General features: G+C 36.5%; 1 protein-coding gene across 3 annotated transcripts in view; it reads left to right on the forward strand.

Annotated features, from left to right (window-relative positions):
• GRID2 (glutamate ionotropic receptor delta type subunit 2) overlaps window positions 1-12934 on the forward strand; it is a 1244525-nt gene extending 1231591 nt beyond the window's left edge. The window contains exons 16-17 of one of the 3 annotated variants that reach the window (XM_039845721.1): window positions 7377-7617; window positions 10186-11146. In XM_039845721.1, the coding sequence (XP_039701655.1) occupies window positions 7377-7617; window positions 10186-10608 (664 nt within the window). In that variant the 3' untranslated portion in view covers window positions 10609-11146. Of the gene's footprint in view, window positions 1-7376; window positions 7618-10185 lie in introns of all 3 variants that reach the window. The other 2 variants (XM_039845720.1, XM_039845722.1) reach the window with 2 other exon arrangements.
• The last annotated feature ends 788 nt before the right edge of the window (window positions 12935-13722 follow it).

Genomic DNA, 13722 nt, shown 5'->3' on the forward strand with positions numbered 1-13722 from the left:
TTAGAGCACACAGACCACTGTAGGGACCCTCCACAGTAAGTGACAAGGTAACATCGTAGTATTGTCTGAAGGTCTACAGAATAGTGAGAGGCTGGATGAAGAAAATGGCAGAAGCTAAGAAAGGTATACAGCACCCCAAAGAGCCAGAGAAGGCCAGCTCAGCAGGAAGGAGCCCACAAGCCCTAACAGAGGTGAGAAAGACATTGGTCAATTTTAGCAAACTCAAAGCCTCTGCCAACTTTAACAGCAATCGCCAACTAACATCTAAGGACAGGTCCCAAGCCTATCACACCTCAGAGGAGAACTGCCCGAGAAATCCAAGGACCAGCAAGAGGCCAGCAGCTCCCTCTCCCCAAGTCCCAATAAAGAGGATATAATGTCATCCAGCATAAATCCTGATGCCACCTTAGAAAAGTGCAAGGGAAACAGGAAAGAATCAGAAGGATTGAGTAATTCTCTCAAGTAAATTGAACTAAAGCTAGAGACATGTTAAATTATTAGATAAGATTAAATTTTAAATCATATTGAGCTAATTTTAGTTTTGTTCTCACCACTCAGCAGGCCCAGTCCTCCTGAGGAAGATCAATTATGTTACAGAGAAAAGCTACTTTTTTTTTTTTTTGTACATCCAAACTGTAGTATGAATAAATTTGCAATCATACTACAATTATATTGTTGGGTTTAGAGGAAACATACTGATGATTTTACTCAGAGTCTCACAAATTTCTGAAACTAAACGAGGTGACTCTTCTCTAAATACGCATTAGCGGTTACATAGGGAACAGAGGGAAATTTGCTGAAAGACAGACCCGAGTTCTCTCCCCAGCTCAACTGTTTTCTGTGTCAGTCACTAAAAAAAGTCATTCAGTCTCTACGACAGTGCTTTACAGCAAATGTGTCTTAGATGATGTGCTAGGATATTGATGACATATTTGATCCATTCAGCCTTCAAGACAGCCAAGGCAGGTCCTGCGGTGGCCGGATCCCCTGGCCTTTCATCTCTGGCTGTGCTACATAAATTACTTCGGTGTGTTGAATGTGATAATTTGGGGGAATTATTGTTCTATATGATTCAGTTTCCTCATTCATAGAATGGGTGGTAGGGAAGGAAATCGATTTTATGCTTCTATGAATGTGAGCCGGAAATTGCAATTACAGAAGAATCACAGGAGCCCCTATATACATGGCCTGGAAAACGAATTTCTGCTCTTATTTGTTAAAATCTCTGCAAACCCTTAAATTCTTTTTCAGCAGAAATAACAAAAAAAAGTCACTTGTCTTTTTTCTCAAATAACAAGTATGTTTTTTTCCAGCTCAGTAGATATTTACCTAAGGGTAAAGAAATTAAGAAAATTAAAAAGGAACCATAGACTGTTATAGTATTCAAAGGCAAAATTAAAGTTATCTATGTGGGATTAGAAATTTGTATTTATCTTTCAGCAAATTGTTTTGTTATAAATAAATTAATTTGAAAATTAGTTCCTAGAGTTGAAGGATGGTAAGTGATCAATAATCACACACCAATGAGGCTGTTATTGTCAAAGTAAGTAAAAAGCTTTTCAAGGTGAAAGCCTCAAACCTGTTGAATATTTTTATTTGGATGTGAAAAAAGGATCTCTTACTTCCCTACTCCTTTCCCCTGAAATTTGCTCATTTATATCAATAAAAAATTTAATGCATGCAGGATTGATCCAATAGCCATTTTCAGGTTGAAGCTAGGTTTTTACAGACTTCTAATACTGTTCAATGGGATTTAGTAAATGTTTTAATACTTTTGGATAAAAGAAGGGAATGCAATGTTCTTATCAGTGAATCAATCATTTACTGACTCATCTGGGAATATAACTCTCCATTAAGATGTACCAGAACATGTCCAAAGAAAGAATGGTTGTTACACATCCTGACAATAATAATTCTAGCTCTTGAGTTTGGGTGGCCTACAAGGTGCCAAGCAGTAAGCAATATGCTTTTATGTGTGGCCTCATTAATTCTCACCATAACTTTCAAAAGTAAGTATCTCTATCATCACTCGGGGAAAAATGGCAGAAATTTTTCTGACTACATTGCAAAAAGAGGTTTTACACATCCAATTGTTCGTCACAATCTAATGTCCAATTTCGTTTCTAGTAGTTACATGTTTGCAGCACCAAGAAGTTTACGCATTTCAAATCTACAGGTTATCTATAAAGGGAGTAATACTTTGCTCTCTATGAGCAAAGACTGCCATCTTGTGGACATTACACATATAACAAAAACAATCACTATGGAACTAAAAACTCATTGCGCTCATTAATTTTGCAACTAGATTCTTGCATTGTCACACACACACAAAGAAAACACACATTGATGTTTCTCATAACTGAAAGAAAAAACTTTCCTTTAGGTGGTTAAGTCTCATTTAAAGGTACAAGTGCTTTTCAATATTTGAAAAGAAAAATATCTCCTCATTTATTATAAGGACTCATCCCATTAGTCTTTAAGGCAGTGCATTATAGTCTGCTAAACTTCCTTTATCTAATCCTTAAATAAGTTTTTGTTAAATAATAAAAAGGACAATGTAGTGAGATTTTTCCATGGAATTTCCAGGAGCATCGCATTTTGTAGCTAGAATTTATAGCAGAACTCCAGACCCAGAGAATACTTCCGTTCCCTTCCTACTCTTCTATTCCATGCCAGCCAGGATTCCTGGGATCTGTTGTGGGCTGGTCAGAGCTTGACTGAGAGATCCTAATGCCCAATTGTTCTTTGTACTCTAAAGGTAGGCTCTTCCTGCAATGCCTCAGCCACCTGTGTGTTTTCTAAATACAAATGGCATCATGAGATCAATATAAAGAGATCATATAAAGAGATTTCTGTGGTGCAGTGATACCTAAAGGTACATAAAGATGCCTCTTTCCTCTTCTCTCTCAGTAACTCCTGCCACCCAGTTCACTGACTCTAAAATTTCCAGAATTAAACCATTTCTTTGGATTTAAGGCCCTGTACTGTTAGAATCAAAATGGGTGACAAAATAGGTGACACTTTGAAAGACTATTTTTAAAACCAAAGTATTTTTGAGCAGTAGAAATAATAAGAATACATTGTGAGTGATACCAAATACCACTGAGGAGATAGACTGGGCAATCATCAGTTCCCGAATAAATATGTGAATGAATGAAAGAAAAAATTAACATAAATGGAGGGCATTAAAAAGAAACAATTTCACAGTATTGCCTGGGGCCATTCTGGTTGAATGTACAGCTGTAGTTTAACATAAATTTTGTACCCAAGAAAGCTCCTGGCATGAAATCACTCTTTAAATATTTATCAAGTGGGTAGGTGAATAAGAGGAAATAGAATAAATTAGAAAATGGCATCGGCATGATAAGAAAAAGTAGAATCTGAGGGCAAGGTCCATTTACCAAAAACCGTGTTGAACATATTCAATCAATGAATATGTGCTTGCTCTGAGTTAGGCGGCATGAAAGAGGGTGAATACCTAGCCATTAATTAGATTGCCACAAATAATTACGAAGGATGATAAGTGCCGTGAGGAAAACTTCCACTTCCACAGATACTGACCACTGTAGGAGGAACAGGGGAACTTGGGAGCCCATTTCGTGCCCAGATAGATTCTTATTAAGAAAATGTTGCTCTAGTGTCCTTTTATTTCTACATGTACCTATAAGCTTTAAGGAGGATTTCTTTTTTTAGATATGAGTAAATTTTTCCTTCAAGATAGTCAATGGTGCCTGTACTACCTAGTGTCCTTAGGTGGATAAATACCTAAAGGGTTTGCTAATGTCATTTGAATAGTATTCATGGATAGGCCACACAAGCAGCTTCGATGCTGTAATTAAATAAGTGTGTGATACAAGTACAATGCCGCCAGTTTCCACAAGTTATGAGTCCTGTGGATCAAGGCACTGTTTCTCAAGTGTATTCCTCAAAACTCTAGCCCTGTGGGTTATGTTATTGGGGGACAAAAATGAGGAAAGGGGAATGAAAGTCAGACAAGTTTAGGAAATGCTGAATTAAACAAAAACATGCAAGTTTTCTTTTCTGCAGGTCTTCTTAGAGCCTTTAATACGCTGACTTCTCTGTAAATTTCCAAGAGGGCGTTTTTTAAAAATTAACGACCACAGGACCTTTTTCTTGCAAAAGCCCTCTAGGTCCTAGTGTCCTATGGAACATGCTTTTAGAAATTCTTTGTTTTCTGTGTTTTTTTTTTTTTGCCACACCTATTATATTTTTTTTAAATGCCAGTTCATTTTTTTCATACTATATATACATAATTTTTTAAATATTTTTCCCCTCCCCCCCTACTTTGTATATTTTGGATATTAGGCCCTTATTGGAGGTGTTGCTTGCAAATATCTTTTCTCATTTGGATGATTGTCTCTTCACCTTGTTGATGGTTTCTTTTGCTGAGCAGAAGCTTTTTAGTTTGATGTAGTCCCCTTTATTTATTTTTGCTCTTACTTCCCTTGCCTTTGAGGTCAAATTCATAAAATCCTCTTTAAGCCCAAGGTCCTTGATTTTAGTTCCTATGTTTTCTTCTATGCATTTTATTATTTCTGGTCTTGTATTCAGGTGCTTAATCCATTTTGAGTTAATTTTGGTATGTGGTGATAGACAACAGCTTCATTCTTTTGCAGGTGGCTTTCCAGTTTTCCTAGCACCAGGCTTTCCTTTCTCCACTGTATATTTTTGGCATTTTTGTCAAAAATTTTTGCCCTTATAAATATGGGTTTACTTCTGGACTCTCGATTCTGTTCCACTTGTCCGTGTGTCTATTTGTCTGCCAATGCCATGCCGTTTTGATTACTGTCACTTTGTAGTATAATTTGAAGTTGGGCAGAGTGATGCCTCTAGTCTCCTTTTTTCTCAGGATGGCTTTGGCAATTCGGGGTCTTTTGTGCTTCCGTACACATCTGATGATTTTTTGTTCTATTTCTTTAAAAAATGCCGATGGGATTTTGATGGGGATTGCATTAAATCTGTATAATGCTTTAGGTAATATGATCATTTTAACTATGTTGATTCTTCCAATCCAAGAACACGGAATATCTTTCCATTTCTTTGTATCTTCTTTAATATCTTTTAATAGGGTCTTGTAGTTTTCATTATATAAGTCCTTCACATGGTTCATTAGATTAATTCCTAGGTATTTTATTTTTTGTTGTTGCAATTGCAAAAGGAATTGTTTTTTCCACTTCTTTTTCTGACACTTCATTATTAGAGTACAGGAATACTATGGATTTTTGAATGTTGATTTTGTATCCAGAAACATTACTGTATTTGCTTATTGTTTCTAGTAGTGTTCTTGTGGAGTCTTTAGGGTTTTCTATATAGAGAATCATGTCATCCGCGAATAGTGACAGTTTGACATCTTCATTTCCTATTTGGATGCTTTTTATATCTTTCTCTTGCCTGATTGCACTCGCTAGGACCTTCAGTGTTATATTGAATAACAGTGGTGATAGTGGACAGCCTTGCCTTGTTCCTGATCTTAGAGGGAAGGATTTTAGTTTTTCACTATTAAGTATAATGTTGGCTGAGGGCTTGTCATAAATGGCCTTTATTATGTTAAGAAATTCTGTGTTTTCTAAATACAAATGACTGTCTAGGATAGAGGCTAGGATTGGGGTGATCCATTCATATAAATATTAATGTTCATCATCATTTTTGTAAACTCAACTCATCAAGTTAACTGCCCTTTTTGAACAACACTCTGAAGCAACAGAATTTTAGACAGATCAATTTCATAAGAAAGAAGTGCAGGCTGTGAGGGAGGCTCCAGTGCAATGTCGGCCCTGCAGTGTCAGCAGGTGGCACTATCTGAAGGTGGATGATAGGCACATAAGACCAACTCTCCCTAGGGCTTCCTTACTCTTGTTTAACTCGGACTGAATGTTGATCCCACCTCCAACGTTATCTTTCAGTTCATTCTTATAGAACCACGGATGACATGAAACAGATAAAAAGGAAAATATATCAGCAAAAGTGAATAATTTACTTCTTCCAGATAGGCTCTTTTTCTTTCTAAAGTTTTAAGCAGTTTCTTCCCCAAATTCTCCAAGGCCTAGGGCAAGAGTACAAATATGGGTCCCCATATCCTATCTATGTAGAAGTTACAAATCAAGCTAAACGATTAAATGAAATATGTTGTATCCTCTTACTTTGACAAATATACCTTCCTGACCCCTAGAAAGCCAGGTTTAAGTTTCTAGCTCTTGACTAGCTAGGAGTTCTGCACTGACCCATGGCACAGGAGTCAGCCGCTCGTCCCCTCTCTTCCACGCCCAGCTCTGTCCTGCACAGGGAAGTGTGTGCACCTGAGCTCAAACACCCAAGCTCTGTCCACACTCTCAGGACTATGGACCTGCGTGCATCCATGGCTGTGAGATCTGCTCTCAGGAGATAATTCATGGGAATAGGTCTTCCCAGGTCCTGCACAAGCGTTTTGAGTTGTTTGGGCAAAAAATTATAAGAACCCCTAAGGGTGGTGCTTACTCTGGATAGGCTCATGGCCTTGGCCCTGACCATTCTCACCCTGTGAGAAGGGGTGCAGCTGGAGAGCCAGAGTTAGACAGGTCTCAGAGCCAAAAGTTTATTTTAATTGAGAATAAAACTTCTATGAAAATCACACTTAAAAAGCTGCAGTCTTTGCAGCTACCCCCAGCCTCTAGGGGGAAAAAAAAAAAAAAGAAGAAGAAGAAGAAAAAGAGTATTTCTTGTTTTAATTTAACTACTTCTGAAAGCCTCTGGTCAACTTTTCTTCTCGTTCTCCAAGGTAAGATTATTTCCCCTTCGGCATTAAATGGGAAACTAGATCAGTTGTGTGAAAAACCGAAAATGATGCATTTTATCAACTTCAAACTTGTCCCAAGGCTTTCTCCCACACTGTGTTAAATAATAGAAGTCTTTTTAATTGAATTTCTTTGTGTGTAGCATATGCTGGGCAACATTATGCCAGCATCTTGCCCTAAGCAGCAAAATGTTCTTCATAAAAGCATTAAGATCCAGTGCATCATTTTGCATGTAGGAAAAGAACACAGAACTGCAGCAGCTTGAAACCACATAAAAACAGTGCCTCTGAAATGTAATTGTAAAAGCACATCGCAACAAATGGGGGCGGAGGAGGATATTTAGGATTATAAAATAAAACAAAAAAAAAGAAGAAGAAGAAGGGAGGAAGGAAAGCTCTGTGGCACAACTCTGTCTATAGAATCGAAGCAATAATGTTTGTTGTGTCCTAGCATTCCATCCGCAGGGTAATCTATATATTTTTATTTTCCCCTGGAGGCCACCATCCTCTAGGGGTTGGATTATAAATGGAAGTGCTGTGCACTCAGGCAATAATTGTAACACATGATTGGTTCTTTACCCCTAAGGATTCTGGAGCTTCAGCAGAATGGTGACATGGATATCCTGAAGCACAAATGGTGGCCAAAGAATGGCCAATGTGACCTGTATTCCTCAGTGGACACAAAGCAGAAAGGAGGTGCCCTGGACATAAAGAGCTTTGCAGGGGTGTTTTGTATCCTGGCTGCTGGAATTGTCCTCTCCTGCTTTATAGCCATGCTGGAGACGTGGTGGAACAAGAGGAAAGGCTCCAGGGTCCCTTCAAAAGAGGTACTTGATTGGGAGCTTGGGGACTAAGTTGAGCCAACAAGCAGGCTGTTTCCAGGGAGACTAATCACAAGGGAGGGGATGAAGGGTTGGGAGTGGTCCTTGTTTCTTTTTCCTGGAAGAGTGAAAATAAATCTGTGAAATCTAATAATTGATAAGACCAATACCAATTCTATTGTAGACATCTTAGATAAATGAAGAGGAGACTACAGTGTTTGAAAGACTGACAATTTCATGTGCCATAATGGGCTTTGAAATTCTTCCAAATCTCGTGATAAAATTTAATTCAATGACTTTTTAAAGGCTGTGATTCCCTTGACCAGTTCACAAAGATACTTCTTTATTTCCATTAGCTGTTTAGCTTATAGGTAAATTACTTGTATCTTTAAGATTCAGCCTAAGAAATCCAATTAAACCGTAAAATAATCAGAATTTTCTCTTCATTGCCAGTGACTGTTGCACTCTATCTGCATATAGACCTAAGAGAAGTGATTATGTATTTCTAGCTCTGAAGACTCTAAGCTTTTAACAAATCCATATCATGGAATCATCTAGAATTCAATATTTCTCCTTTACTCTTGAGTCAGCTCAACTCCAAACCCATATTAAAATTTTTCCAGAGATTTGAGAGAATAACTAAAGAATTACATATAATATCTCATTTAAAGTGGCATGTGCCTTGTTTTCATTTAAAAAAAAAAAATATGGGATCTATAAGTATCTTATTTCTACCAGGTCAAAAATGTGAAATTTTTTCAATAATAAAATCATTTTCACTAAAGCTTCACAAACTGAAATGAAAACAATCTAAATTTGCTGAATGATTTGATTTGCTGGATAGTTTCAAAGAAGGACCATTTTAAAGTTTCTATAACTAGAACTTGGCTAACTGATGCCTAGAGGGAGTCCTAAAAGGATCTGTTTTATGCACAAATAAAAATGACTTCTTATTTGCACATGAATTTCTGTATGTTAATGTATTCTTTCAAACATATTGTTTTCTAGTCTAAGGATTCCTTCCTACCGCCATATATGCAGAATTGATTAGCGCCATTTATAAGGAAAAGCTTGGCTCAGCAAAAATAAATCTTAGCTTCCTACCTGTCTGAATGATCATAAATTAATGGAGTATAAACTAAAAATTAATCAGGTTTTATCATAGTGTTTTCTCTGTGTAATAAGCTTTGGTACCTCTACTGATGTTGATTCAATGCAAAAGACTATATTAATGCAACATAATAGCTGAGACTTCGTATTCTCAAAAATCTGAAAATTAAGGACTCCCCAAGCTCCTTATATTTTGAATTACTATATGTGATATTAAATTTTTGCATTATTATATCTGTTGATGGATGACTACATTATAGTTGCTGTGGGAACCATAAAATTGTATTTCAGCCCTCTAAAGTCTCAGTGATAATATTACATTAACGGATTTTTTTATTGGATTTTGAAATGAGAAAGAAGAAGAAAAACAGTGATGCACTCAAAATATTTTTCACTTAGGAGCACTATAATAGCACAATAAAAAAATACATACTCTATTCTAACTCATGACAGCTAATCCAAATCTTATGAACAAATATTTTCTCCTCTTATGATTAATAGACATTTTTAAATCACAATTTTAATTTATTGAACTTGGCTATAAATAAAACAAAGGATAATTTTATTTTTTACCAGTTATATTTTTCAAATATTGGGCTTTGATGCTCACTTTTAGTGAAAATCCTAAGAAATTTATGAAATAGTTTCAACTCCAGAAATCTGAGGTTTTACTTTTTCTTTATTAAGCACCTTCTTACTAAGACTTCATTAGCATAGCTCAAAACATATACCTCCCCTAAAGTAAAGCTGTCACTCATATGTCATGACTTGAAGGGATCTCTAAATGTCCCACTGACCTCACTGTATTGCCTCATTCAGGTAGGAGGCAGCTTGAGTGTATGAAATCTCTCAAATAGAAATTAATTCTCTTGTGTTGAATATCGCTCTCTCTAAACAATCTCTATATCTCTAACCTACGAAGAAATAATGCTAAAATAGTCACTAACACTCTAGTGTGAACTAGCATATTAGCATATTGTATCGCTTATCTCCAAGAATAGAAAGTTAGAGTTAGGAGTGAGTAGTGGAAAGGAACAAAAATCTAACTTGGAATGAGACACCCTGAAAAGAGGAAGCATGTGTAAAGAAGAGGTGGGAGTGGGGAAGATGAGTTGCCAAAACTATACTTTTTATTTGTACAGTTTTACCAGGTCTGTCCTTGTTCTTATACAAGGCAATCACCCATCTACTGTTCCCATATTTTGTAGTTGCATGTGGCGTATGTTCATTTTAGAACTTTTTACTGCAAGAAAAATATTTATTATAGAAAATCGTATCTCAGAATCCTTGGTACTCCCAGAACCTAGTACAGTGCCTGGCTCATATTAGGTGCTCAATAAATACTTGTTAAATGAATAAACCCCAAAGTTCAGTTCATCACATATCATGTTTGCTGAACTACTTTTTTTTAACCATGGAAGCTAGTACTGATGAGAACCTTATCTTCTTTTTCTTCATCTCCAGGATGACAAGGAAATTGACCTGGAGCACCTCCATAGACGTGTAAATAGCTTGTGCACAGATGACGACAGCCCCCATAAACAGTTTTCCACCTCGTCAATTGATTTGACCCCTCTGGACATTGACACTTTGCCAACACGACAAGCACTGGAGCAAATCAGTGATTTCAGGAACACTCATATTACCACAACAACCTTTATCCCAGAGCAGATCCAGACTCTTAGCCGCACACTATCAGCTAAAGCTGCCTCTGGTTTCGCTTTTGGCAACGTGCCTGAGCACCGAACTGGCCCTTTTAGGCACAGGGCACCTAATGGGGGCTTTTTCAGGAGTCCTATAAAAACAATGTCATCTATTCCCTATCAACCAACTCCTACTCTGGGGCTCAATCTGGGTAATGATCCAGACCGAGGCACCTCCATATGAGCATCCAACAAATCTCTTCGCTGTTTCTTTCGTAGGACTCCCTTTGCAAGGAGCAACTGTAACGTGGGACTAACATGGATGTAACTTTTTTTTTTTAATCAGAATTATTAGTAACAGTTCTAGTTCTTTCTCCCCACCTTCTCCCTCCTCTTTCCTCTATTCTTTTCTCTGCCTTTTCCCTCTCTTCCCATACATTTCCCTCCACTTTTTTCATTACTCAACTTGTTCCCCCAGAATATAGTATACTAGGATCCTATTAGTCCGCTTTTCATATACTGTACTTCAAGTCTAGGAAATGTGCACTGAGCATACTAAAAGTATATGCAGGATTAATTTTACATAAAGGCCTCTTATGTAACATTTCTCTATTTTTAAAGATATAATTGCAATAACTTCAGTCTTTTTACATTCTTCTGCTGCATCCATACAATGCTCCACTGCTGTTGAGTGTCCTTTAACTGTGGACCAAAGGCAATCCCTGCAGTGTTTATAAAATAATTTAAAGACCATTCGGGCCACATATTACGAGAATGCAATTTTGTAGGATTACAAAAAAGCCATTAATATGCCAGTCAAGACTACAGTTAAAACTACTCTTGCACTGCAACAGTGCATATGACCTTTATGTGATTGTACAGTATTAAAAGTTTTTTCTTATGTACAGTAAACTTTATCATATGGCAGAAGCCTCTCTTGTGTTAAATAAATTAGTATCTCATATATATACATATATATGCACCTATATAATGTGTATATATATTGAAAGGCGGCCATTGCTATTGCAATTCATTTAATAAAGCTTTAGTTTAAAAAAAAAAGTATTGTATACAGGAACTATGTATAGTGCAGGGGTCTTTTCAGTTAGAAAAGGCAGGTTGCTTTAATGTTATTCTGACTTGCATTGTTTGCCAACAGAGAATATTTTATACTTTTGTTATTAAAACATCCAGGGCAATTTAATATTTGTTCCTAGATGTAACTCATTTGAGTAGGTTTTGCATTTGCTATTCAGCAGTGTATAAAGCTAACCTTGATACTTTTACTTTTAATTAATTATCTAAACGGAAAATGCTATTAGCTGAACCACGTCCACAACAGCACATAGAGCTCTATAAGAGTTTAAACGTAGATGTTCATTGAAGGCTAATAAATTCTCTTCCAAAGCAGTAAGCCAGTTAATACAACTGTAGTTGGGGAGAGGTGGGAGCCCTTAAGAAATATTGATGTGGCCTTAATTACTGTCATACATTATCCTAAAGAAGAAAATATGATAACCATTCTGGGCTCTCAACTTAACCTCCTTTTTATATTCAGTTTTATTTGGAGGAGTTACGTATTTTTTACATTAGTGCCGAGTGTATAGAAGGATGACAGCAAAAACAGTGCCTCTTTGTGCACAACCCTTTTAAAGTAGCATTCTTACTGTTAGAAATGTAGAATGAACTTTGTTTGTAATCCTTAAATTAAAATGTGGTAAGTAGGAAGCAAGAAATTATCCTGTGTTCTTACGCAACCATACACTTATTTTAATCTAATTCATTCCGTGGCTAGGATTGATGTAGGAATCAACCTATGTGATTTGCTTTAGGAGAAATTAAGAGGTATATTCTTAAGGTATATTATATTTTGATGCTAATTCTGTTCTGGGGAGCATCTTGTACTGTCTCTGTTTTTGTACTAAATCTTCAAATATTGTCTACTGTGTAAGGCAGAAAAATTTCTTATCATGCAAAAACCATTTTGTTTCCAGGGTAACAAGTACCTAAGTGCATGCACAACTTGTTTATCCCTTGTAACATTCATGATCTTATCCACGACTCTGATTTTAAAACAGCAACAAAAAAAAACCTTTACTAAAAGCTATATAGGGACATACCAGATGTTGCAGTGATTTTAGCTATCAAACTGTTAACCATGTACAATATTTAAAATAGGCCTATTTTGATGTATTGCCTATTATACAAATACACAAAACACTTTTTGGAGGCCTCAGTTATGAGTGGCAGAGCTTTCTGTGTATAATTTGTCTAAATAATTTGTCTAATAAAAATGTTTTCTAAACTTGCTCTCATACCATTGAAGTCTTAACTATAAAACTTGAAAATGCTTACTCTCTCACAAATTGAATGGAATGTTTCTAAAAATTTTTCTTGAGTTAATTAAAGCATAAAACACATTCAGTTTTACTAGCAGAACTTTCTCAAAATGAGTGGCTCTCTCTAAACAATTCTAAGTGATGTCCTAGGCCAGCGAAAGACTGCTTTTCTACTATTAGAGATGATTTGAACCAACAATATTATTTTTCCTTATGGATGGCTCTGTGAGCACTTTTTGAGAGTAGGGTTATCCTGTTTTATGTAAAAAAAAAAAAAGGAACCATTATAATAATAGCAGAAGGAGGATTTGTTGCATCAAAGAAAAAGAAAATTAAGAGTAATTATTAAACTTAGAATTTATGTATTAATAATTGCTTTGCTGTTGCTCATAGTGCTAAATCTATTAATTTGAAAATCGATAGACTCCAAATTATATCTAATATGCTATTTTCTGCACTTGAACAATATTTAATTCATCTATCATTTAATCTATTCAATGGATATATATCTGAAAATATATTCAATTTAGATTAAAATCTCTAAGGTTCTAAAATTTCATTAAAAAATGAAGTTATTAAATGTTAGAACCAGGGGCAACTGTAGAGATCTAGACTATCACCCTCGTTTTACAAATAAGGGAGCATAAGATGCCAGGATGCTGTGACTCGCCCAAAAGTTCAACAATCTGAGACTTAAAATTGGGTCTTTTTTCTCCCCTTTTAACTCTGCCATGTCACATTTAGTCGCATTCGCAGGTCCTCATGGGTTGTAAACATAGGGACTGCTCAGGTACAATGCCTGCACCCACTCCCCTTGCCCAGCCTAAGCTGCAAATCCCAAGGAATCTCCTTCCTCTTCCTTGGCTGGGAACACACAGAGCTTCTGATTCAACTGCTCTTTTTACAGATGGGCCAGTGAACGCCGCAGGCTACTTCCCCAAGGTCAAAGCTCCAGGCAGAACTCAGCCAGACCCGCTCCTGTCTATTACTACTTCCTTTAGACCATTGTTTGTCCTGGT

Source organism: Pteropus medius, unplaced genomic scaffold (assembly GCF_902729225.1).
Source record: "Pteropus medius unplaced genomic scaffold, Ma_sr-lr_union100, whole genome shotgun sequence".
NCBI lineage: Eukaryota > Metazoa > Chordata > Mammalia > Chiroptera > Pteropodidae > Pteropus > Pteropus medius.